The sequence below is a fragment of the Gadus morhua genome, chromosome 7 (assembly GCF_902167405.1).
Source record: "Gadus morhua chromosome 7, gadMor3.0, whole genome shotgun sequence".
Classification (NCBI taxonomy): Eukaryota; Metazoa; Chordata; class Actinopteri; order Gadiformes; family Gadidae; genus Gadus; species Gadus morhua.
Genome location: NC_044054.1, coordinates 13,667,988 through 13,695,050, shown reverse-complemented (window position 1 = coordinate 13,695,050; position 27,063 = coordinate 13,667,988). Strand labels below are relative to the sequence as shown.

The 27,063-nt window shown below is 43.2% G+C and overlaps 1 protein-coding gene across 3 annotated transcripts; it reads right to left on the bottom strand.

Annotated features, from left to right (window-relative positions):
- Nucleotides 1-92: 92 nt before the first annotated feature.
- Nucleotides 93-26,939, bottom strand: LOC115546949 (calpain-5). Of its 3 annotated transcripts, XM_030360798.1 has the most exons (14): nt 26,816-26,920; nt 26,667-26,696; nt 22,024-22,208; nt 20,832-20,963; nt 20,051-20,259; nt 19,007-19,199; nt 18,536-18,726; nt 17,852-17,929; nt 16,712-16,907; nt 16,434-16,556; nt 13,192-13,394; nt 2,646-2,767; nt 2,027-2,163; nt 93-1,432 (listed from the first exon to the last, which is right to left on the bottom strand). In XM_030360798.1, the coding sequence occupies exons 3-14, from the start codon at nt 22,186-22,188 to the stop codon at nt 1,250-1,252; spliced, it is 1,932 nt and encodes a 643-aa protein (XP_030216658.1). In that variant the 5' UTR covers nt 22,189-22,208; nt 26,667-26,696; nt 26,816-26,920; the 3' UTR covers nt 93-1,249. The 3 variants fall into 3 exon arrangements, with proteins under 3 accessions (XP_030216658.1, XP_030216657.1, XP_030216656.1); XM_030360797.1 differs by lacking the exon at nt 26,667-26,696 and having other exon boundaries at nt 26,816-26,939; XM_030360796.1 differs by having other exon boundaries at nt 26,667-26,914.
- Nucleotides 26,940-27,063: the final 124 nt, after the last annotated feature.

The window sequence follows — 27,063 nt, the reverse complement described above, 5'->3', positions numbered from 1 at the left end:
GCTATCCTGTGTAGGCTGGTGTGGTTATTGGGCTTCTTGGTTTTCAGGGATTTTTATTCTAATTTGGGAAAAAAGGCAGCTACGGTACAATAGATAGAAAACATTGGCTTTATTCACATTCTATTAAAGACGTTTGTGTTTTGCCATAGACAGTGATACATAATAAAGTATGCATATACTTTGGCATTATCATAGTCAGTTACAAACAGCTTGATATGTTATTGAATAGGCATATAGTGTATGAGTATGAGCAATATCTATGGTTTTTAATAGAGCTGTCAAGCGATTAAAATATTTAATCGTGATTAATCGCATTAATGTCATAGTTAACTCTAATTAATCGCGATTAATCGCAAATTATTTTTCTATGCTAAATATCCCTTGATTTTTTTGTCCCATAATTCTTCTCATTTTAATTTTCTTATCAAAATGGTGAAGTGCATCGGCTTGCCTTGTGCAAATGATTTTTTATTGATAACAACATTGGCATATACACTGATCAAAACAGGACGATACAAAAAAAGAGCCTATAGTGCAATTAAACGACTGCTTGGAACAAATGTCATTTGAACATAGCAGTCAGGCTACTGCTTCTTTGTTTTGAGCCATAGAATTTTTTTTTTTTTTTTTATCAAATAATTGCGTTAATCGCGCGATTAAAAAAATCAACGCCGTTAAATTTGGTTTGCGTTAACGCCGTTAATAACGCGTTTAACTGACAGCTCTAGTTATTAATTTTTGTCTGGTAATATTGATGCAAAGACATTCAGGTTGTTAGTTAGTTCAGCTTATTGCCTACTTTTGTAAAATGTATTACAAAACAGCTAATCCAGAAGGAGCCCTTTGGTCAAACTGCTACACATTCAATGGCTGTCTCACTGTCAGAGAGCTAGCTCAATTTATATATACACTCACTATGCAAACAGGGCACATTTGTGAGCTAATCAGAAACATCCCGTGGGGTTTAACATTTGTTTCTTTGTTCCTCTTTAATCACGACTTTGGTAAACGCGTTGTGTAACGCTAGGTTACAGCACAGACTTGTTCGGTGTAAGTGGCTGTGGACTTCAGAACAACATCAGAGACCATTCGTTTGAACACCCTATTCAGTCCAGCACTGTACCTGGCTTTTACATTCTGCTGTAAACTGCTTTCTCTCTCCTTAAACACACTCTCAAACACCCACTTAACATCCCTGTCACGATCATGAGGCGATCCGATTGGGCTGGGGCATCGGCGGTTGCCGTGGTTACATGTCGAGGAGCTGGGTGGAGGTGACGATGCGCAGGCTGATGGTGCCGGGCATCTCGTCGGCCATGCGACGGTCCCTCTTCCTCAGCCTGAGCCTTTGGGGCTCTGTGGTGTCCTTGACCCCGCCCGCTAGGACCACCTGGCCCATGAACTCATCCTGCACCGGGTTGCTGTTCCACACCTTCACAGCCAGGGGGAGAACCAACACTCAGCATACAGTTGGAGAGTGGACCAGAGGATAAGGTCGGAGCCACATTCATCCAAAAGGCTCTAAGCAGCCTCCTCTTTCCTGAGGGTGTTTTCGGGCTCTGATAAGGTGTGTCAATCTGTTACGGATGATTCATTAGATCATTCCAATCCCAACCATTTGTACCGTTTGTATTAGCAAACACCATTAATCAACGTTTGATGATGCCAATAAGGCAAATGGGTTTTCCAACCAAAATAGATTCAACAGACAGCTGAGAATCATGATACAAAGGCATGAGAATGCAATCAATCTTCATTGGGACCTAGCCCAACAGCTAAGAGAGAAATGTCATCTTATTTACGATATACTAAATTAGCAGTGAACTACCAATTCAGCTTTAAAGGATTTAAAGGAGCATGAAGGAGTTATGGCATCTTGATGTAGGATGCCTACTCTAACCCAGTAGCCTTCAGCTGGGAGTCAACCACCCCACCCACTACTACGCCCAGCCCAACCCCATCTCACCTGTACAGTGAGGTGTTTCCACCATCTTACCTGTATAGTGAGGAGTTTCCACCATCTCACCTGTATAGTGAGGTGTTTCCTTGGTTTCTTCCGGTAGAAGATGGCCATGGTCTCAAACTCTGGTTCCAGCGTGTCCTTGCGGATGACCGACTTCACAGATTGGCCCTCACAGTAGATGATGACGTAGGGGTCGGCTCCTACACAGAAAGTACCCACAGACTGAGCCTTACTAAACAGAACCGTGCTAAAAAATAAGAATGAGGTGAGGAGACAACACCGACGTAGACCATTGGTTCCCGGTTCAGGCCTGTGACCTTGTGTTTTAGGTCAGAAAAGTCTTGCGACCAAAACTTGCATCTTATCCCAGACGCGATGTTGTTTTATCATTATTGTTTTAATCAGCGTATGTCAGTAATATAGTTGTGACCAGTGAAAATGGTTTGGCGTGCTTAGCTAATGGCTACGACTCATACGGTCTGTTCGTATAAAAACAATCTTTAGGACCTTCAAACTACTTTTTTTTCATCTATTTTACCCAAAAATGTATCTTCAAATATCTAGTGCTTATAATAAGTCAGCAATCTGCATGTGTGGGGCCCGCCCCCAAAGGCTGGGAAACACTGATCTAACTCCCAATGCATGCACTGTGACAGAGAGGTTCTCCAGAAGGAGCCCTGACCTCCGGGGTTGTCCTGGTTCTCCAGGCCCTCGGCGGCGTGCACGTAGAGGTGGGTGACCAGCTGGGGGTAGCCCACGAAGGCACTCCAGCAACGGGTCCTGGGCTTGTCCTCAGTCAGCTCCCTGGGGGGAACACAGAGAACCATGAACGCTGCCATGGTCAAGCTCCAGCCAACGCACACGCTGAGGGGTGAATAAGGGGAGGTGAAGACCTGAATATTTGGCAGGATTAACTACTTATTAATTCAAGTATTATTTATTGATCAAGTCCTGGGTGGGTGGGACTTATTCAATGAACCACAAGTGATGGCTGCAGTGACAATGTTTAAAAAGTACAGGTTTAAGGGAATTTATATATAATCTAAATATCAAGATAGACTTGGAGATAACCTGGATAGCTACTGATGAAAAACGATCCTTTGTGGTATGGTCGTCTCGGGCTAGGTATGACTCGGAGAGTGGTAAATGTTCAACACGTGGTTTATTCTAACAGAGACACAAGGTAAAAAAGCTTGCGTTCTGGAGATGGTTCATGAAGCATCTCTCGAACACAGGTAAACAAAAAGTTTATATTGCGAGTGGGCAGAATGGTAAACTAGAACTGCAAGCAGTTATGCAGGGGTCCAAGAAGTGTGCATTTCGCCGGCACAACGCGACAAGAAATGTGCGTTTCGCCGGCACAACGCGAAGCATGTGTTCAAAACGCTACCCTGAACCTGTGGATATAAAGGTTTTGACTGTGGGAGCTACGGTGTGGGAGTTATAGCCCAAAACGCAATTTCAGAACATTCCATTGGCAAATTAGGAGACATACAATGTCGTCGTTTTTTGGCGCCGCCTTGTGGCGAAATTTTCCGAAGACAATTTTCCTTTTCCAAATAACTCCCGCCCACATTAATAATTCTTTGCCATATTTTCTATATAGACTCGGGATTGCCCCTTGATGGTTTTCCTTGAGTTTGAAGAACATTCCTTAGGCCAATTAGAAGATATACAATTTCCTCGTTTATTGCGCCCCCTAATGGCGAAATGTTGCGTTTTTTTTATCGAACGTCACTAAGGGTAACACCGACATGTGTGTAAAATTTGGACTTGATCCGATGTCTAATTTTGGTATTTTTCTGGATTTTTGATTTTCAACGTAAAACGTAGCTAATAAACAAATATTCAAAATGCTACCGTTTCGTAATCGAAGGTCGGATCAAAAAGTGTTTGAGTATTTCTTTTCGTGTGCGTCTGAAGATGTCGTGTGCAAAGTTTGGTGTTGATTGGTCGAGAAATGTGGGAGGAGTAGGGAAAAAACAGTTTTGCGGTTTTCGCGATTTTGCGAAAAAAAATTCTAGGCGCAAATGGGCGTGGCCTATGCCAAAAGATGCAGCAGACTCCAGTGAATATGTGCGTACAAGTTTTTGACTGTGGGAGGTTCGGTGTGGGAGTTATAGCCCCAAACGCGTATTCCTTGGTATAGCGCCACCTAGTGGCCGGCGTGTCTGGATTTTGTCGTCTGCGTAGTGTTCACGGACCTGGATCTAGTGATGCAATTGGCGCGTGTGCACCATTTACTGTTTGGGCTGTGGTACCACTTCTAGATGGGAAGTATAATAATAACTAGAACTGCAAGCAGTTATGCAGGGGTCCAAGAAGTGTGCATTTCCCCGGCACAACGCGACAAGAAATGTGCATTTCGCCGGCACAACGCGAAGCATGTGTTCAAAACGCTACCCTGAACCTGTGGATAAAAAGGATTTGACTGTGGTAGGAGTAGCGAGAAGACAGTGTAGCGTTTTCGCGGCAAAATTTTGTAGAAGATATACAATTTCCTCGTTTATGGCGCCCCCTAATGGCGAAATATTCCGAAATTTTTATCGAACGACATTAAGGTTAGCACCAACATGTGTGTACAATTTGGACTCGATCCGATGTCTGATTTTTTATTATTTTGGATTTTGGATTTTTCACGTCTAATTTAGCTAATAAACCAATATTCAAAACGCTACCGTTTCGTAATCGAAGGTCGGATCAAAAAGTGTTTGAGTATTTCTTTTCGTGTGCGTCTGAAGATGTCGTGTGCAAAGTTTGGTGTTGATTGGTCGAGAAATGTGGGAGGAGTAGGGAAAAAACAGTTTTGCGGTTTTCGCGATTTTGCGAAAAAAAATTCTAGGCGCAAATGGGCGTGGCCTATGCCAAAAGATGCAGCAGACTCCAGTGAATATGTGCGTACAAGTTTTTGACTGTGGGAGGTTCGGTGTGGGAGTTATAGCCCCAAACGCGTATTCCTTGGTATAGCGCCACCTAGTGGCCGGCGTGTCTGGATTTTGTCGTCTGCGTAGTGTTCACGGACCTGGATCTAGTGATGCAATTGGCGCGTGTGCACCATTTACTGTTTGGGCTGTGGTACCACTTCTAGATGGGAAGTATAATAACTAGAACTGCAAGCAGTTATGCAGGGGTCCAAGAAGTGTGCATTTCGCCGGCACAACGCGACAAGAAATGTGCATTTCGCCGGCACAACACGAAGCAAGTATTCAAAACGCTACCGTGAACAACATGTGGATATAAAGGTTTTGACTGTGGGAGCTTCGGTGTGGGAGTTATAGCCTAAAACGCGTTTTCAGAACATTCCATTGGCCAAATAGGAGATAGACAATGTCGTCGTTTTTTGGCGCCGCCCTGTGGCGAAATTTTCCAAAGACAATTTTCCTTTGCCAAATAACTCCCGCCCACATTAATAATTCTTGGCCATATTTTCTATATAGACTCGGGTTTGCCCCTTGGTGGTTTCCCTTGAGTTTGAAGAACATTCCTTTGGCCAATTAGAAGATATACAATTTCCTCGTTTATTGCGCCCCCTAACGGCGAAATTTTCCGAATTTTTTATCGTACGACATTAAGGTTAGCACTAACATGTGTGTACAATTTGGACTCGTTCCGATATTTAATTTCGGATTTCTTTAGATTTTTGATTTTCCACGTCTAATTTAGCTCATAAACCAATATTCAAAATTCTACCGTTTCGTCGTCGAAGGTCGGATCAAAAAACTGTCTCACGATACCTTTGCGTGTGCGTCTGAAGATGTCGTGTGCAAAGTTTGGTGTCGATTGGTCAAGAAATGTGGGAGGAGTAGGGAAAAAACATTTTTGCGGTTTTCGCGATTTTGCGAAAAAAAAATTTAGACGCAAATGGGCGTGGCCTATGCCAAAAGATGCATCAGACTCCAGTGAATCTGTGTGTGCAAGGTTTTGAATGTGGGAGGTTCGGTGTGGGAGTTATAGCCCCAAACGCGTATTCCTTGGTATAGCGCCACCTAGTGGCCGGCATGTCTGGATTTTGTTATCTGAGTAGCGGTGCCGGACCTGGATCTAGTCATGCAATTGGCATGTCGGCACCATTTACGGTTTGGGCTGTGGTTCCACTTTCAAGGGGAGGTAGTATAATAATAATAAAAATCCTTACAAAAACAATAGGGATCCAACCTGTTGGCTTGGACCCCTAAAAATCCTTACAAAAACAATAGGGATCCAACCTGTTGGCTTGGACCCCTAATAAACACTACAAAAACAATAGGGATCCAACCTGTTGGCTTGGACCCCTAATAATAATAATAATAGGAAAAATCCTTACAAAAACAATAGGGATCCAACCTGTTGGCTTGGACCCCTAAAAAATCCTTACAAAAACAATAGGGATCCAACCTGTTGGCTTGGACCCCTAGAACTGCAAGCAGTTATGCAGGGGTCCAAGAAGTGTGCATTTCGCCGGCACAACGCGACAAGAAATGTGCATTTCGCCGGCACAACGCGAAGCAAGTATTCAAAACGCTACCGTGAACAACATGTGGATATAAAGGTTTTGACTGTGGGAGCTTCGGTGTGGGAGTTATAGCCTAAAACGCGTTTTCAGAACATTCCATTGGCCAAATAGGAGATAGACAATGTCGTCGTTTTTTGGCGCCGCCCTGTGGCGAAATTTTCCAAAGACAATTTTCCTTTGCCAAATAACTCCCGCCCATATTAATAATTCTTGGCCATATTTTCTATATAGACTCGGGTTTGCCCCTTGATGGTTTCCCTTGAGTTTGAAGAACATTCCTTCGGCCAATTAGAAGATATACAATTTCCTCGTTTATAGCGCCCCCTTAGGGCGTAATTTTCCGAAATTTTTATCGAACGTCATTAGGGTTAGCACCAACATGTGTGTACAATTTGGACTCGATCCGATGTCTAATTTTGGATTTTTTCTGGATTTTTAATTTTCCACGTCTAATTTAGCTAATAAACAAATATTCAAAACTCTACCGTTTCGTCGTCGAAGGTCGGATCAAAAAACTGTCTATCATTTCTTTGCGTGTGCGTCTGAAGATGTCGTGTGCAAAGTTTGGTGTCGATTGGTCAAGAAATGTGGGAGGAGTAGCGAAAAAACAGTTTTGCGGTTTTCGCGATTTAGCGAAAAATATTCCTAGACGCAAATGGGCGTGGCCTAGGCCAAAAGATGCAGCAGACTCCAGTGCATCTGTGTGTACAAGTTTTTGGACTGTGGGAGGTTCGGTGTGGGAGTTATAGCCCCAAACGCGTATTCCTTGGTATAGCGCCACCTAGTGGCCGGCGTGTCTGGATTTGGTCGTATGCTTAGAACTCAGGGACCTGGATCTAGTCATGCAATTGGCGTGTCGGCACCATTTACGGTTTGGGCTGTGGACCCACTTCTAGGGGGGAATAATAATAAACACTACAAAAACAATAGGGATCCAACCTGTTGGCTTGGACCCCTAATAACTAGAACTGCAAGCAGTTATGCAGGGGTCCAAGAAGTGTGCATTTCGCCGGCACAACGCGACAAGAAATGTGCATTTCGCCGGCACAACGCGAAGCAAGTATTCAAAACGCTACCCTGAACCTGTGGATATAAAGGTTTTGACTGTGGGAGCTTCGGTGTGGGAGTTATAGCCTAAAACTCGTTTTCAGAACATTCCATTGGCCAAATAGGAGATAGACAATGTCGTCGTTTTTTGGCGCCGCCCTGTGGCGACATTTTCCAAAGACAATTTTCCTTTGCCAAATAATTCCCGCCCACATTAATAATTCTTGGCCATATTTTCTATATAGACTCGGGTTTGCCCCTTGATGGTTCCCTTATAGTTTGAAGAACATTCCTCTGGCCAATTAGAAGATATACAATTTCCTCGTTTATTGCGCCCCCTAATGGCGAAAAATTCCGTTTTTTTTATTGAACGCCATTAAGGGTAACACCGAAATGTGTCTAAAATTTGGGCTTGATCCGATGTCTAATTTTGGAATTTTTAGAATTTTTGCGTTTCGGCGTAAAACGTAGCTAATAAACCAATGTTCAAAACGCTACCGTTTCGTCGTCGAGGGTCGGATCAAAAAAGTGTTCGAGCTTTCTTTGCGTGTGCGTCTGAAGATGCCGTGTGCAAAGTTTGGTGTCGATTGGACAAGAAATGTGGGAGGAGTAGGGAAAAAACAATTTTGCGGTTTTCGCGATTTTGCGAAAAAAAATTATGGACGCAAATGGGCGTGGCCTATGCCAAAAGATGCAGCAGACTCCAGTGCATATGCGCGTACAAGTTTTTGACTGTGGGAGGTTCGGTGTGGGAGTTATAGCCCCAAACGCGTATTCCTTGGTATAGCGCCACCTAGTGGCCGGCATGTCTGGATTTTGTCGGCTGCGTAGTCCCCACGGATCTGGATCTAGTCATGCAATTGGCGTGTCGGCACCATTTACGGTTTGGGCTGTGGGCACACTTTTAGGGAGGTAAGTATAACTAGAACTGCAAGCAGTTATGCAGGGGTCCAAGAAGTGTGCATTTCGCCGGCACAACGCGACAAGAAATGTGCGTTTCGCCGGCAGAACGCGAAGCAAGTATTCAAATCGCTACCCTGAACCTGTGGATATAAAGGTTTTGACTGTGGGAGCTTCGGTGTGGGAGTTATAGCCTAAAACTCGTTTTCAGAACATTCCATTGGCCAAATAGGAGATAGACAATGTCGTCGTTTTTTGGCGCCGCCCTGTGGCGACATTTTCCAAAGACAATTTTCCTTTGCCAAATAACTCCCGCCCACATTAATAATTCTTGCCCATATTTTCTATATAGACTCGGGTTTGCCCCTTGATGGTTCCCTTATAGTTTGAATAACATTCCTCTGGCCAATTAGAAGATATACAATTTCCTCGTTTATTGCGCCCCCTAATGGCGAAAAATTCAGTTTTTTTTATTCAACGCCATTAAGGGTAACACTGACATGCGTCTAAAATTTGGGCTTGATCCGATGTCTAATTTTGGTATTTTTTGAATTTTTGCGTTTCGGCGAAAAACGTAGCTAATAAACCAATGTTCAAAACGCTATCGTTTCGTCGTCGAGGGTCGGATCAAAAAAGTGATCGAGCATTCTTTGCGTGTGCGTCTGAAGATGCCGTGTGCAAAGTTTGGTGTCGATTGGTCAAGAAATGTGGGAGGAGTAGGGAAAAAACAGTTTTGCGGTTTTTGCGATTTTGCGAAAAAAAATTATAGACGCAAATGGGCGTGGCCTATGCCAAAAGATGCAGCAGACTCCAGTGCATATGTGCCTACAAGTTTTTGACTGTGGGAGGTTCGGTGTGGGAGTTATAGCCCCAAACGCGTATTCCTTGGTATAGCGCCACCTAGTGGCCGGCATGTCTGGATTTTGTCGTCTGCGTAGTCCCCACGGATCTGGATCTAGTCATGCAATTGGCGTGTCGGCACCATTTACGGTTTGGGCTGTGGGCACACTTTTAGGGAGGTAAGTATAATAATAACTAGAACTGCAAGCAGTTATGCAGGGGTCCAAGAAGTGTGCATTTCGCCGGCACAACGCGACAAGAAATGTGCGTTTCGCCGGCACAACGCGAAGCAAGTATTCAAAACGCTACCGTGAACAACATGTGGATATAAAGGTTTTGACTGTGGGAGCTTCGGTGTGGGAGTTATAGCCTAAAACTCGTTTTCAGAACATTCCATTGGCCAAATAGGAGATAGACAATGTCGTCGTTTTTTGGCGCCGCCCTGTGGCGACATTTTCCAAAGACAATTTTCCTTTGCCAAATAACTCCCGCCCACATGAATAATTCTTGGCCATATTTTCTATATAGACTCGGGTTTGCCCCTTGATGGTTCCCTTATAGTTTGAAGAACATTCCTCTGGCCAATTAGAAGATATACAATTTCCTCGTTTATTGCGCCCCCTAATGGCGAAAAATTCCGTTTTTTTTATTGAACGCCATTAAGGGTAACACCGACATGTGTCTAAAATTTGGGCTTGATCCGATGTCTAATTTTGGTATTTTTAGAATTTTTGCGTTTCGGCGTAAAACGTAGCTAATAAACCAATGTTCAAAACGCTACCGTTTCGTCGTCGAGAGTCGGATCAAAAAAGTGTTCGAGCTTTCTTTGCGTGTGCGTCTGAAGATGCCGTGTGCAAAGTTTGGTGTCGATTGGTCAAGAAATGTGGGAGGAGTAGGGAAAAAACAGTTTTGCGGTTTTCGCGATTTTGCGAAAAAAAATTATAGACGCAAATGGGCGTGGCCTATGCCAAAAGATGCAGCAGACTCCAGTGAATATGTGCGTACAAGTTTTTGACTGTGGGAGGTTCGGTGTGGGAGTTATAGCCCCAAACGCATCTTTCCTTGGTATAGCGCCACCTAGTGGCCGGCGTGTCTGAATTTGGTTATCTGAGTAGCGGTGCCGTACCTGGTTCTAGTCATGCAATTGGCGCGTGTGCACCATTTACGGTTTGGGCTGTGGTTCCATTTTCACGGGGAGGTAGTATAATAATAATAATAAAAATCCTTACAAAAACAATAGGGATCCAACCTGTTGGCTTGGACCCCTAATAAACACTACAAAAACAATAGGGATCCAACCTGTTGGCTTGGACCCCTAACTAGAACTGCAAGCAGTTATGCAGGGGTCCAAGAAGTGTGCATTTCGCCGGCACAACGCGACAAGAAATGTGCATTTCGCCGGCAGAACGCGAAGCAAGTATTCAAAACGCTACCCTGAACCTGTGGATATAAAGGTTTTGACTGTGGGAGCTTCGGTGTGGGAGTTATAGCCTAAAACTCGTTTTCAGAACATTCCATTGGCCAAATAGGAGATAGACAATGTCGTCGTTTTTTGGCGCCGCCCTGTGGCGACATTTTCCAAAGACAATTTTCCTTTGCCAAATAATTCCCGCCCACATTAATAATTCTTGGCCATATTTTCTATATAGACTCGGGTTTGCCCCTTGATGGTTCCCTTATAGTTTGAAGAACATTCCTCTGGCCAATTAGAAGATATACAATTTCCTCGTTTATTGCGCCCCCTAATGGCGAAAAATTCCGTTTTTTTTATTGAACGCCATTAAGGGTAACACCGACATGTGTCTAAAATTTGGGCTTGATCCGATGTCTAATTTTGGTATTTTTAGAATTTTTGCGTTTCGGCGTAAAACGTAGCTAATAAACCAATGTTCAAAACGCTACCGTTTCGTCGTCGAGGGTCGGATCAAAAAAGTGTTCTAGCTTTCTTTGCGTGTGCGTCTGAAGATGCCGTGTGCAAAGTTTGGTGTCGATTGGACAAGAAATGTGGGAGGAGTAGGGAAAAAACAATTTTGCGGTTTTCGCGATTTTGCGAAAAAAAATTATAGACGCAAATGGGCGTGGCCTATGCCAAAAGATGCAGCAGACTCCAGTGCATATGCGCGTACAAGTTTTTGACTGTGGGAGGTTCGGTGTGGGAGTTATAGCCCCAAACGCGTATTCCTTGGTATAGCGCCACCTAGTGGCCGGCATGTCTGGATTTTGTCGGCTGCGTAGTCCCCACGGATCTGGATCTAGTCATGCAATTGGCGTGTCGGCACCATTTACGGTTTGGGCTGTGGGCACAGTTTCAGGGAGGTAAGTATAATAACTAGAACTGCAAGCAGTTATGCAGGGGTCCAAGAAGTGTGCATTTCGCCGGCACAACGCGACAAGAAATGTGCATTTCGCTGGCACAACGCGAAGCAAGTGTTCAAATCGCTACCCTGAACCTGTGGATATAAAGGTTTTGACTGTGGGAGCTTCGGTGTGGGAGTTATAGCCTAAAACTCGTTTTCAGAACATTCCATTGGCCAAATAGGAGATAGACAATGTCGTCGTTTTTTGGCGCCGCCCTTTGGCGACATTTTCCAAAGACAATTTTCCTTTGCCAAATAACTCCCGCCCACATTAATAATTCTTGCCCATATTTTCTATATAGACTCGGGTTTGCCCCTTGATGGTTCCCTTATAGTTTGAATAACATTCCTCTGGCCAATTAGAAGATATACAATTTCCTCGTTTATTGCGCCCCCTAATGGCGAAAAATTCAGTTTTTTTTATTCAACGCCATTAAGGGTAACACTGACATGCGTCTAAAATTTGGGCTTGATCCGATGTCTAATTTTGGTATTTTTTGAATTTTTGCGTTTCGGCGTAAAACGTAGCTAATAAACCAATGTTCAAAACGCTACCGTTTCGTCGTCGAGGGTCGGATCAAAAAAGTGTTCGAGCATTCTTTGCGTGTGCGTCTGAAGATGCCGTGTGCAAAGTTTGGTGTCGATTGGTTAAGAAATGTGGGAGGAGTAGGGAAAAAACAGTTTTGCGGTTTTTGCGATTTTGCGAAAAAAAATTCTAGACGCAAATGGGCGTGGCCTATGCCAAAAGATGCAGCAGACTCCAGTGCATATGTGCGTACAAGTTTTTGACTGTGGGAGGTTCGGTGTGGGAGTTATAGCCCCAAACGCGTATTCCTTGGTATAGCGCCACCTAGTGGCCGGCATGTCTGGATTTTGTCGTCTGCGTAGTCCCCACGGATCTGGATCTAGTCATGCAATTGGCGTGTCGGCACCATTTACGGTTTGGGCTGTGGGCACACTTTTAGGGAGGTAAGTATAATAATAATAAACACTACAAAAACAATAGGGATCCAACCTGTTGGCTTGGACCCCTAATAATAAACACTACAAAAACAATAGGGATCCAACCTGTTGGCTTGGACCCCTAATAATCCTTACAAAAACAATAGGGATCCAACCTGTTGGCTTGGACCCCTAATAATCCTTACAAAAACAATAGGGATCCAACCTGTTGGCTTGGACCCCTAATAAGCCATGCCTACGTGTTCTAATTACCCAGGTAAATCTTTGGTCTGTCTTGGCTATAGCGGAAATGGCAAAGTTGTCATGTTTGTAGTCTTTAACTTATCTACAAAATCATAAATCCTTGTATGTTGTTGTCCATTATGTGGAGAAGAAACCATTCATAACTCGTGTTATCTTGAAACATGTCATTAGAAGTAGCATAGGCTAAAATAATTTACATCACTAACCAACTCCTTTCACCAGTAATGGTCAAATATCATTCATTCTTTACCAGAAGTGTGTGTTACATCTATAATTTAAATGTCAACCCAATCTTGAAGTCATTAATTTCACACCACATAGGCCTACTGCCATTGGATAGATTGACTTTTAGAGACCTTTAGTTCAGCCACCTGGTGCACATTTACCTGCAAAACGCGTCCACGTCGGTGAAAACGCGGATCATATACTCGCCCAGAATCTGCGGTTTAAAGGTGGTGGGGAAGAGGACGTAGCGCCCCCTGGTGAGCATGCAGCGCATGAACACGGTGCGCGCGTTTATGTACGCGGACGTCTCCACGCATTTCTGGGTGAGGATGTCATGCATGCGATATTTTCTGTTCTCTTCCACCTTTTAAGAGGGAGAAAAAGAACAATACAAGCGATTGTACAGTCAATATGGGTCAAAGATGAAAGAGGAAAATGGGTCATTCAGGAGGAAGTGTAAACAGGTTTTTCTGAAGACTCAATTTGGCTTCAGTGCTTAAATTAGTCAACATCATATCGTACAAATTATTTAAATAATCGATATTCATTTATTTAACAAAATAATAATCATGTCATAAACCCAGAATAATAATTTAATTCAAGCTTTTAAAATCGAATTCCCTTAGCCTGGAAACTACATTGGATTGTCCAACACATCCTGGTTAGGGTTGCATTCAGGCAGCGGTGAAGTCATGTTGTAAACGTAGTTGTATACACCTTAGTGGAGTGCCCCCTAGTGGCAGGAAGGGGAACACCACTGCGATGCTGTTGAGATATGACTTGTGTTGCCCATATAATGTGTTTAAGCTTGATCAACCCAAATCCATTTCATGATTATGGCTACATATGATCTTGCTAATTATAATCAAACTAAACACATTGCATATTGAATCAGATCTTTCCAAATCTGATTTGGGGGGGCACTTCTATACGTGGTCCTAAGTAAAATATGAGTCTGGTCTCTGGCCCTATGACCTCATATTGACCCAGTCCTTTTCCACACCAGCACATCTCTCTCTCTCTCTCTCTCTCTCTCTCTCTCTCTGGCCAGAAATAGCTGCAGACAGCTCTCAGTGCCAGTTATTTTCCTCTCTCTTTTCACCTTCTTGCCTCCAGTCTAATCAGTGGAGGAACTTTCCCCTGACCATCACCCCAGATATGAACCCCCATTACAACACTCTTTTACTAAAATGAATTGGCTTGGTGGGGCCTTCGTGTTGAAACATGTGCTTGTAGGGCTGTGTGCTAGAGTGATCTGTTCACACTTGTCCGATTTGACTCACAGATACTAAAAGTGAGAAACAAAAAGAGAGACTTGGTGGAGGTGGTTTCCTAGGGAGAGGTAATCTATATTTTTCCCACCTCATAATCAGGACATGTTAAGGACTTGAGTGAGGGAATCAACATCCATATACTGTAACCTAGGCTTATGAATACGTTGCTTGGCCAAGTCTCGTTTGAGAAACGTTGTGGGACTTTCCTACCAACATAATAACTACATTTACAATGGTCCTATGCTCAGGCAGTCGTCGCACTGTGATAAGCCCTATGCTCCGTCGGAGGCAGTGCAGAAGCAGGATGTTTGACAACGTTGATATTTCACATCTCTTGCAGGGTCCCATACAGACAGGGACACTGCCCGGCTTTTCCAACTCCACTAACTGGACTTGGCAGCACACATACAATGCCTACAGAGCTGATAACAGCCCACATGGTGTTACTGAACATAACCAGCTCCATGCCCATATCGGAACCCATATCTCAAAACAAAGACATCTCGTGGGGCCTGGTGGGCCTTTTAGCCTGTGAACACTGTAGAGGTCCTGTTCTTGTGTTTGTATTGAGGCGTCGTTTTAAAGAATAACCAAAGACCTTCCCTGACAAAGAGGGGTTCATATTGTAATGATATTGATCCAAATTAAGGTACAGTCCACATTTAGCATGTAAAACAAAGGGTGTGTTTGTGTGTCTGTGGCTTTGTGTCTGTGTGTCTGTGTGGGTTTTCTGAATGGAACTTTCTGCTGATATACATCTATTCTACAGCTTAATCAGTTTTGAATTATGACTGATTTGACTGATACTTGTGATACTTTAACATCTTATAAGCACTGGTCAAAACAGTATTTGGAAAAAGTAATCCAGGTTGGCATACACACTCAAACATTTAATGAATGTTATTTTTTCTGAGCTGTACCAAGTACTAAGTCAAATCTCAAGAGATTCAGAGATAAAGGTATAATAATGTGGGGAAACATCCATGTCTCGTCATAAAGATGGTCAAACAGTTTTTAATTTCAAAGGAGCAGTCCTTTTAAACATGTATTGCTTTCTGCCGTTATTGAGTTTGAAACAATATGCTGGGCCAAGGGAATGGTTTGTGTAGAATCATTTAGAACTTAGGAACTGGTTGAAACATGAGGTTTCTTTTTCTGGTAAAAAACGATCATGCTACATCTAAGTGTGATCGAAACACCGGCCAGTGCTCTGTGTTTGTTCAGCAAACAGTTTGAGAACACGAAATGCTGCCAAATCCATCTGTCTTCAGGGAGAAGAAAGCAAAATGCATCCCTCCTGAATCAATTTACGATGAATATTGGACCAATGGCCCAAAGCCCAGACAAACATTGTAGAACTCAAATGCTTATTTTGGAGATGTTTATCAAAATTACTTTCTACACGCTTTGACTGGACTAGTCCCAACATGTCTAGACCATTATCCATTATTTTCCATGTCCAATTTAAAATGTTACAGCTTTCTTTCACTTACTAATAACTTAGCTTTATAACTGTGCTTGTGTATGAGCAAACAACACTATAGTGTATCGAAAAGAACCCTTCTAAATACATTTGTTTCCTTGCTTTAAAGCTGCATAAACGAACAACTCTACATCCTAGAAAATTTATGTTACCATTTTCTATGAAAAGGGTGAGTGACTCATCCACATCCTCCCCATAACTGTTTCTATAGCCGGTTTTGTGTTTATTCTCCTCCGTTGATGAGGCGGCCAGCCCTGAAATCCCACCTCTATGACGCAGCTCATATTAGAACATAATAAGTTGCAACAGGTTTTTTTTTTTTAAAACCACCCGACTCCAGATTGAAGCGAACAGCCTCTGCTCTGATTCATGTTAAGGCAAAGAATCCTGTTCTTTGTCCAGGAGATACAACGTGATGAGGACGAATGAGAGCACTGAAAGAACCTCAGCGATTGGTTAGAGATAGCGAGGTTGCCTATTTGCACATAGATTAGCAGTATTTTCTTATAATGTTGTAGTGAGCAGTTGTCACGATATCACAACCTTTCCCGACCACATGTTAGGCTTCACGTTTGGCAATCTCTCTGTTGTAATGGCGTGTGAAGTTTCCCCAGCGGGGGGATTAGACATAAACATGCGGCCCTACCTTGAACACACAGAAGCCCACGTAGAGGTTCTCCCCCTGGCCGATCTGTCGGTGGATCTTCATGTCCCTCTGCTGCAAGGAGATCAGAACCTCGTCTTCCTCCTTCGTCACGTCAAACAGGTACTGAAGGAGAAACGCATTTAAATACAGTTAGAAAAACACAACCCTATGAGTCAAGCTGGATTCGATTTAGATATTTCACGCTTTGGCCTAGTTGTGTGAATCTCATGTGTGCACTTCGTACATGCAGTCATGCGCACGCACACACACACACACACCTGCGGGTTCTGCAGGAAGGTAGCTTTGTGGTTGGAGCAGCCGCCACAGCGGTTCCTCAGCGGCTCGGCGTGCTTGGTCCAGCTCCCGTGAAACACCACTTCGTGCCAGGTCTTCTGCAGGCTCACCACCGAGGTGTTGATGAGGCGGCAGACGTCGGCCTCCGAGAAGTGCTTGCACCAGTCTGTGAAGGCCATCCTGTAGTTGTGAGGAAACACACAGGAGACACCCGGTTGGTCTGCAAGGATCGACCTGAACGAACCGCCGCACTGAGCTAGTCACCACCACGGACCGAATCACAACCTCTGAGCGAATCACAACCTCTGACCGATTCACATTCACTGGCCGACTCACATCACTGACCGAATCACAGCCACTGACAAATTCTCAATCACTGAGCGAATCACAACCTCTGACCGAATCCCATCACTGACCGAATCACAACCTCTGACCGAATCAAAGTCCCTGACCGAATCACAACCTCTGACCGAATCACATCACTTACCAAATCACAATCAATGACTCAATCACAATCACCGACCGATTCACAACCTCTGACCGAATCACATCACTTACCAAATCACAATCAATGACTCAATCACAATCACCGACCGATTCACAACCTCTGACCGAATCACAATCACCGAACAAATCACATCACTGACTGAATAACATTCACTAACCAAATTAGTTCACTGACATAAGCACATCACTGACCAAAACAATACAACAATTACTTCCATATCACAACCGCTCACTGAATAACAATCACTAACGAATCATAACAAACTACTTCAGATCACAACCACAGACCAATCATAAACAATGAACGAGTGACAACAATAATCCCTCATAATCCCTGACCAAAGCAGTTTATTGAAAGTGTAATCAAAAACTTAGTTATTAGACCATACTTCCCATTTCCTTTGGATCTAATAATATTTAACTATCAAATCATTCAGATACATGTGATTAAGGAGCAGGTAAGGGTTAGAGCAACTTGCTCTAGGATGCCTACAAAATAATTCAGGGGACACTGAGGATCCAACCCACTAGCTTTCAGATGGGAGTCGTCAAATGTATCCTACTTGGTACATTTAAAAATAAAAGCATGTCTTAAATACAAAGTAGAGGGAGCGCACCAGAACTCTCCGTCATCCTCCACCGTGATGCCCAGGTTGGCTCGCTCCATGTCCCCCACCGTCTTCCACTGGTCAGAGCTGCATGGCAAAATAAGAGTTTGTCAGTCATCCATATGTAAAAGATAAATGAATCAAACAATCATAATGATTTATAAAGCACGATATCATGGTTTCAAGTCACACTGAGGCCCATTACATTGATTCTGTGTCAGTACATTAGTATTATAATCGGAAACTACGTTGCTTTCTGTTTTCGCAATGTTTTTATTTTGTCTTTAGCATTTTAATGACTTACGTTCTCATCAAAATTTGACGGAAGGGCCACATTGTTTTTGAGCCATTGTTTTTTGTTTTTAAGGTCAGAATTCTGACTTCCTTTACTTTCCTAGAAATGCACACTGACCGAAGAAGTTGGATGGAAGCAAGTTACTTTTTGTTTATTTTAGTTTTTTGTATGAGTTTAAAGTCTGAATAAGAATTATGAAGAATTTATTCTCAGAATTATGACATCAAATCAAATGTGACCCTAATCCTCTTCCATAAAATGCAAACCGAAACAATTTAATCAATATCTTTCACTTTCACTAAACCAATCGAGACCCGACAACAATCAAGACAATTAAAAACATACTATCAAATTTGATCGACCCCGCCCCCCTTCTCTCCAGGATTGGTCAACCTCACCTGTCACTCCAGTCTCCCCTCCACTCGATCTTGCCCCATGGGTTCCTCATGCGGATCAGGGGGATGGTCTCATTCTTGAAGTAGGCGACCAGCCCGTGGCCCAATCGCACCCTCTTCACAGCCGTCACAGAGTAGGCGTGGCCCTTCACCAGCCCGTTGGCCATCTTCAGCTCGATTTCATTTGGTCTCGCCTGGATAAAGTTAGCAAAGTCAAAATCATAGCCCGGCCCACGAGTACGTCAAACAGCGTGAAATGCCCTTAACAGTTCAATTAATTATATTTTGGATTTCTCATTTAGTTGACAAAGCCTCATAATAATGAAAATGGTAAGCAAGTTATTGATCAATCAACTGCATGATTACCGACCAATCGGCCCTCGATAGATGAGTCAGTCGACCAATCAACTAATCGACCAACCCCTCCACCGACTCCAGAACCGATGGGCTGACGGTTTTGGAGGCAGAACAGACCTTGATAGAGCAGCTGATGAGGCCTCCCCGTTCGAACACCTTGAGCAGGTCCTCAAAAAGATTTGCCTCCTTCTCCGGCTCCTTGTAGAAGGCCTCCTTCTCCAGGCTAATGCTCTCCGCCACGGCGCCGCTGAAGTCCACGATGGCGTCCCCCGTGTTCCCGCCTTCCAGGGACTCATAGCACCCGGACAGCCTGGAGACACACAGGAGAAGGGTCACAGAGGGGAACTGAAGAGAGGCAGTAGCTCAGGAGGTAGAGCGGGTTGGCTGGTAACCGGAGTGTCGAGGTGTCCCTGAGCAAGACACCTCACCCTCAATGCTCCTGACCAGCTGGCTGTTGCCCAGAGGGGTCGACTCCGCCGTCGGTGTGTGAACGGTGAAGGAATGGTTGCTAGTCGGTTTGGATAAAAGCGTAAGCAAAATCCCTTAAATGTAAATGTAAATTAAGGAGCTGAACTCGACCATATCGTCAGTCGTGCATTGATCACAATACTTTAAGATAAAGTTGTAAAGTTATGCACATTTAAAACGCTCTAACCATGATATCCCGCTGACTGCTACAAGTTAAATCCATATTTAAAAACAATTTGCTTGTTATGCTACCCTTCTACCCAATATGGCACCGACTGCCCTCCTGGCCGTCCATTGAGGAGAGATCCCTCTTTCTGGGTTCCTTCCCAAGGTTTCTTCCCTGAGATTAATGGCCTAGTGTGAGTGCACCCTTAGGGTGCACTCACACTAGGCCATCAGGGACTTGAGGGGCTAAGGTTGGGGGAGTAACATAATACAGCCTGTTTAGCCCTTGGAACTGTGATCAAGTTTTATTAACAGATTGGCTTGATGTCATATCATGTTGCTTTCAGTTCTGTATTCCTCTGAGGGGTTTCTTCATGCTGTTCGTACGGGCGGGGATGTTCCCAGAACAGAGCCATACCACCCAATACAAATGTGTGTCCCTGGCTGAAACATATTTAGTGAGAGTGGTCTGCCTGAACCTATATATTTCTGTTTGCGGAGTTGAGTGAAGGCCTACAGGCCACTGACTTGGCGTAGGCTTTCTCCAGCAGTGCGCTCCAGTACTCGTTGTTGGGTTTGGAGTGGCAGTAGATGAGTTCCCCGTTGATGGTGGGCAGTCTGTCGTCCACCACCACGTCCAGCCATTCCCCGAAGATCCAGAACTGAAAGTGGAAGATCCCGGCGTAGTTCTCGGGCCGTTTGGGGTCCCACTCTTGCTCATCATGGTCGGGTATTACCTGGAAGTGCACACACACACACACACACACACACACACACACACACACACACACACACACACACACACACACACAGACACACACACACACACACACACACCACACACACACACACACACACACACACACACACACACACACACACACACACACACACACACACACACACACACACACACACACACACACACACACACACACACACACACACACAAATAGTACAGCAAACTTACCATTTGACCTGAAGCCCAAGTTCTGTTTTTGTTCAACATAAAGCTTCCCACAACATGTTGGGGGTCAAGTATGTGGCCAACTGTTCATATGAACAGTTTTAGGTCCCATTTAGCTAGTTTCTGGCTAGTGAGGACCATTGGATTAACACTAACTTTAGCAAATTGCATATAAGCAGCACAAATACTGTCAGTTCTACGTAGAGCTAGGGGCTAGTCAACCCAAAGTCTTTCTCGAGATCTGTTTTTTGCCTAGCTTAAGTAAGTCTAAGCCTGTATGTAATTAACATCCTCGGAAAAAGAAAGCCAACAACGCGGGTTGGGTCCATGGCTGAATCATACCTTCTTCCACAGCTGCGGTTTCAGAGCCAGGCAGGAGCATGCTGCCACGAACCAGCAGTTACCCACAAGGCCCTGGTGCAGGTCGTGCGCGCTGATGCCCTCTACGAACAGGTGAGGCTCGCTGCTGATCTCCTGGGGGGTTAGCATCATGAAGGTCAATAAGGTCCAGACGGTGACTCACATAATGCAATCATCATAAAGTGAAAGATTGTAGGTTTGTGTTACTTAGGTGATATACAAGTAATGGAACGAATCAAAAAATAAAGTACTCCTAATATAGAAGCAGCAAGAGATTCTGTTCCATCTTTTATTGTTTCAATAACATTGTTTGTTGGTTCATAAAAATAAAATAAAAGGTTTAAGCATGGTATGATTATGATTAATAGGGAAGGTGAATGAGTAATAGCTGAAATGTACAAATATTGTAAGCTTTAATGACGTAGGCTAGGCAGGTGACGATAAATGTTCTCTTCTAAGGTCTAGCTGGTTATATTCGACTTTTCATAACAGCAGTGATGTCTAACAGGCCAGGCTAGCGCTATCACTATCACTTTGAGAGGATTGAATTTCTTAATTACTCCAGGGAACAATAAACAACCTATCCTTACTCATTGCAACTGCCAACAAATGTGTGGCCCGGCCTCCTGTCTAAAATGGAAATACCTCGGGAGTAACATTCACAATATTTTAGCTCCTAGACAGCACTCAGACAGAAATTTTGTTTCTTATTGGCAGGAGTATTGTATTTTCATGAAAAATGTTTCTCCCAGCCACTGTCTGAATGATTTATGATGAGAAGATAAGGCCTTACAATGATCCAAACAATAAAGACTAAGGATTAGCTTGAGTCACTAACCTTATTAGGCGGGGATACTTCCAGTAAATGGTGTATACTTATAATTTAAATTATTCCATATATGCATACAATTACACATTATTAATGTGATATATTTTAGTCCTATATTTACTCTTTAGCAGAGACTTTCATCCAAAAAAATGAACATTATTTATTTGCACATTTTAATGAGCAGGTCCTGCTCAAGGATGCCCACAGGTAGCCTGCTTAAACTGGGGCTTCAAACCTAGAACCCTTTGGGAGTCAAACACCCCAACTAATAGACACTACTCTGTCACTCCCCGTCATATCTCCTCGCCCTGCCACCACCACCACCACCCCAGCGACCACACTCACCCCGGGCCTCTTCCACTCCACCCGACCGGGCAGGGGTTTCCGGAAGAACAAGGACTTGTCGGTGGTGGGGAACTCTGGGTCCTCGAACAGGGATTTGTCCTCGAGGCAACTCCTCTTCAGCTTGTCGTAGCTCTGGTTCTTGTAGGACGTGGAGGAGGAGAACATGGTGCAGCCAGCGGAAAGGTCTGCGGAACAGTCCGGAAGAAGACGGTTAGCAAGGGGGATATGGTGTCTGCCTTATATAGACTCCCTCATCATGGTGCTGACCTCTGTCCTTGTCTTCCTGAGGGAGAACGACCAAGGCCTTCTGAAAGGCAATCATCTCCCCCTCTCCACCCCCCTTTCCCTGTCCTCTTGGTATCATCCATTCTGCACCCTGAGGAGGGAACATTCCAGAATGGACAGTTTGTAACCCGGCTGAGGCTGTCCTAAACTCCCAAACTTGGGGGTCATAGGGGAGATAACTGTTTATTTTAGTGGAAACTCTATGACAGCATGTCATGCTTGCTGAGATTTAATGAGTCCAAATTGGATTGCGCCCAGGATTTTTCTTTTATCCACTCTTTTATCTGTCTCGATCCAAGATGATAAATTTCGATTCCTCCTCTCCTGTGTGAAATGTAATCTTTAAAAAGAAACACACAAATGACATAACCTGACCCACTGATAGAAATAATATTTTCATGGGTCTAGTAGTCCAAATTATCGTATACCAAATAAAAAGTAACTTTTCCTAAGACTTCTGCCGATAAGTCGTCGATAGAGCACATAGAACAGACAAAGTTGTTTGAAAAGTCCAAACTAAATCAACCTACCACCTGCCAACATACATTCCAATAGCTCACAATATTAACTTTGGTAGAAATATATGCAATTGGCTTTCATCTACAGCATTTTACAATAGCATGAATGCATACATTATAATCATGGGAAGCCCAAGAGGGAATCAAACTCTTAACCATGACTGTGTTAATGACTATCTCTCTGATGGAGCTAGAAAGCGAAGCTAGTCATCTAGCAAACGCTAGGGGTTAGACAGTGAATACAGTGGAAGGTCATTAAGAGCAGGTAGGGGGACAGTGAATACAGAGGAAGTTCATTAAGAAGCAGGTAGGGGTTAAGCAGTGAATACAGCTTAACCCCTAAGCTATATTATTATTCACAATAATATCTAGCCCACTAGATATTATTCCCACCAAGTTTTTAATTGAAATCAAGGAGTGTATTGGGCCCCACTCATTGACCATCTTAAATAGTTCACTATCTGCTGGCTGTGTCCCTGATTATTTTAAAACTGCCTGTATTCAACCAGTCCTCAAAAAACCTGGACTTGATCACACTATCCTAGATAGCTTTCGCCTGATTTCAAAGTTACCTTTTATCCCTAAAATCCTGGAAAAAAAAGTCTCTGAGCAGCTGCTGGCAGTTATGGTAAACAATAGTGTCTTTGAAAAATTCCAATCATGCTTTCGTAAGTACCATAGCACAGAGACCGCCTTGTTGAGAGTCACAAATGACCTTTTAATAAATTTGGACGCAGGCATGGGGTCTGTTCTTGTTCTGCTGGACTCAGCCGCAGCTTTTGACACCGTAGACCATGAAACACTTTTAAATAGACTAAGGGACTGGGTCGGCTTATCCGGCACTTCCTTAGGTTGGTTTTCATCTTATTTATCTAATCGGATGTGCCGTGTCTCCATTAAGAACTACTCCTCATCCATGTCTAATATTAGGTATGGAGAACCGCAAGGGTCAATACTTGGACCTATTCTGTTCTCTATAAATATGCTTCCACTAGGTGAGGTCATCAGGAGACATGGCATTTCCTTTCATTTTTATGCTGATGATTCTCAATTGTACCTACCCATCAAGCCCAACGACCCACATATGCTAAGTGCACTTCATGAATTCCTAAATGACATTAAAGCTGGATGGCACTAAATTTTCTGGAGCTTAATTAGAGAAAAACCGAAATCCTGGTCATTGGCCCCCGGCAACTATCCGAACAAATAATGCCTTCTACTGGAGACCTATGAAAACTCATCAAACCTGTTGCAAGAAGCCTTGGAGTCCTCTTTGACAGTAATTTAGGTTTTGAGCAACACATCACCAAGATTGTACAATCTTGTTTTTACCAACTCCGCAATATTTCTAAAATTCGATCAATTTTAAAAATCTGTTTCGCTGAAACTTTGTTACATTCTTTCATCTCCTCACGACTTGATTATTGTAACAGCCTTTTTACCTGCTTGAGCCTGAAAACACTCAAACGGCTACAGACTGTCCAAAACTCAGCTGCCAGGCTTTTAACAAGATCTAGAAAATATGACCACATCACACCTGTTCTAGCGTCTCTACATTGGCTTCCCGTTTGTTTTAGGATTGATTTTAAGATTTTATTGATTACTTTTAAGGCTCTACATGACTTGGCCCCAGCATATATTTCAGAGCTTTTAGTCCCCTATGTGCCGTCTCGTAGTCTGACGTCCTCAGTAAGTAGACTTCAGTTCCTCCCAGTGTCCAGGCTCATAACTAAAGGGGACAGAGCTTTCTCCATACGGGCATCAAAGCTCTGGAATGACTTGCCTGAGGAAATTAGGTTGACTGAGTCACTGCCCATTTTTAAATCTCCCCTCAAAACCCACTTTTACCGGAGAGCTTTTCCAGATTTCATTTGAGCCTGCCTTTGTTTTTATTGTTTTATTTGTCTTCTTTCTGTACATCACATGTATTTTATGCTCTTTGTTTTAATTGTGTTTTTATTGTTCAGCACTTTGTAACTGTGTTTTGAAAAGTGCTATATAAATAAAGTTTATTATTATTATTATTATTATTATTATTATTACAGAGACAGGTCATTAAGGAGCAGGTAGGGGTTAGACAATGAATACAGAGACAGGTCATTAAGGAGCAGGTAGGGGTTAGACAGTGAATACAGAGACAGGTCATTAAGGAGCAGGTAGGGGTTAGACAGTGAATACAGAGACAGCTCATTAAGGAGAAGGTAGGGGTTAGACAGTGAATACAGAGACAGGTCATTAAGGAGCAGGTAGGGGTTAGACAGTGAATACAGAGACAGGTCATTAAGGAGCAGGTAGGGGTTAGACAGTGAATACAGAGACAGGTCATTAAGGAGCAGGTAGGGGTTAGACAGTGAATACAGAGACAGGGCATTAAGGAGAAGGTAGCAGATAGATATCATCTTGCTCTGGCGTTCACTCAGCTAGTCTGCAAACACTGGGGATCTGCAAGTCAAACCACAACCCCACCCTGCCCTGATGAACTTCTGTCACAGAGGAGGAAAAATAGAGTCACCCATCTGGTACCGCTTGGAGAGCACTGTTATTCAGACCACTTTTCATCTCTTGATTGATGAGGGTCAACGCCATGCAACGTGACTGTAACAGCAAGGGTGATTTGTAAAAAAAAAAAAAGAGTCCCTGCCTCTCACACAGAAATTGAATTGGTAATTAAGGATTTTATTTTTTAACGCTTTGTAAAAGTAAAGTACATTGCAGTGGTATAACAATAGGAAATGTTGTGACTATAATGTATGTTCTTAAAACAAACTATTAATGTTGTGTCTGTGTTATCTGTATGTTTGAACACATGCAGCAATTAATTAATGAACAAAAGTTCCTGCAAAATCTTTGAGCGAATCATGTTAGGATTTTATAGAAGGGAAGCATGTACAGTGTGAAGCAAATACCACAAGGAGTTAAATCATTAAACAACACTGATAAACAATAGTCTGGAAAACTACCATCGGAGGAAAGTAAATCATTACCGAGTTTATCGCATGGACAACAAAGGAGAGGGAAACCAAGCTATTTCATTATGTCTGGACTAAGGTAGGGTGTTTCAAGTTGAGTGTACCTGTCTATAACGTCATACACTATCTATAACGTCACACACTAAGTCCTCGTGACTGGAATGTTTACATTTTGAGACTGGAGATAAGCAAAAGTTAAGTTTAGCAGCATTATTACTAAGCCATGTATTAGTAATATTTATGGATATAGCATATATGTCTTACCCCATTTTTTGGTTTTATTTGGCGTTATTATTGCATTATTTTTGTTGATGTTATAATTATTTGTATTATTATTATTATTATTATTATTAACATTATAATTATTATTAGTAGTAGTATCATTAGTGTTAATACTATTGCTTTGCATTTATACTCTGCAGCCTACTGCTGTTTCCTCAGACAGAGATAACACGTGAATTTATTGTAGGCCTAATTGTATTGTATTGCATATGATTCTTGGATGTAGATATACAGATAAACGAAGAAAGGAGAAATGGTTGACATTCCAAAGCTCTCTGACAAGCGTGTCTCAGCGAATGTGAAGTGATATTTAAGGTGATACCACCAGTATACAAAACAATGTCAGCCCCAAACCAATATAATCTATCAATACGCAATCATCTGTGTAGATTATTTAAGAGTGATAATAAATCAAATTTCAAATTACCATTTGAAATTATAGTGTTAATAAAGTTCTTATTCATTCATACTTAAGGTGATAGATGCTTAAAATACCAAAGCAGGTTTCACTGGGAGCAGTGGATTGAGATGCAGGGCTGAGAAGATTCGCCACACATGTAAAAAGCCTCGACAAAAACACTCAACTCACCTGTAGCCTACTGTTCGCTTGACAACGCCCCTTTGCCGACAGAAAATATAAATCAATCAAAAACTAAATCTTTCTTGATAGCTTCCAATGTTAAGATAGGACATACAACCACCATTCTACAGTCCCAAAACAGTCTTAACACGGTCTACCTGTGAAAGGAGTCCACTTCCTCACACACAGTCAGCGCAGGACCGGAGCCTCTGGAACCGGTCCTGCCAGTCCTGCTCCCCGGTGCATGCTCCTCCCCTACGGCTGCGGAGGCAGTAACAGCCCCAATAGCTGAGGCGAGACGGGGGGCAGGGGAGGCATGCAGGTTGAAACTGAAACGCCTACAGGTTCAGTTGTCAAGAAAAAAACAAAGAAAAAAGGCACTATAGAGAACCAGACGCAACTTGCC

Excerpts from the sequence above, each read along its gene's own strand:
- LOC115546949 (XM_030360797.1), bottom strand. The coding sequence starts at position 22,188 with ATGTTCTCCTCCTCCACGTCCTACAAGAACCAGAGCTACGACAAGCTG. Across the intron at positions 20,964-22,023 it reads TGGAGTGGAAGAGGCCCGGG|GAGATCAGCAGCGAGCCTCA; the intron begins GTGAGTGTGGTC and ends CTAACCCCCCAG. Across the intron at positions 19,200-20,050 it reads CTGGAGAAAGCCTACGCCAA|GCTGTCCGGGTGCTATGAGT; the intron begins GTCAGTGGCCTG and ends GTGTGTCTCCAG.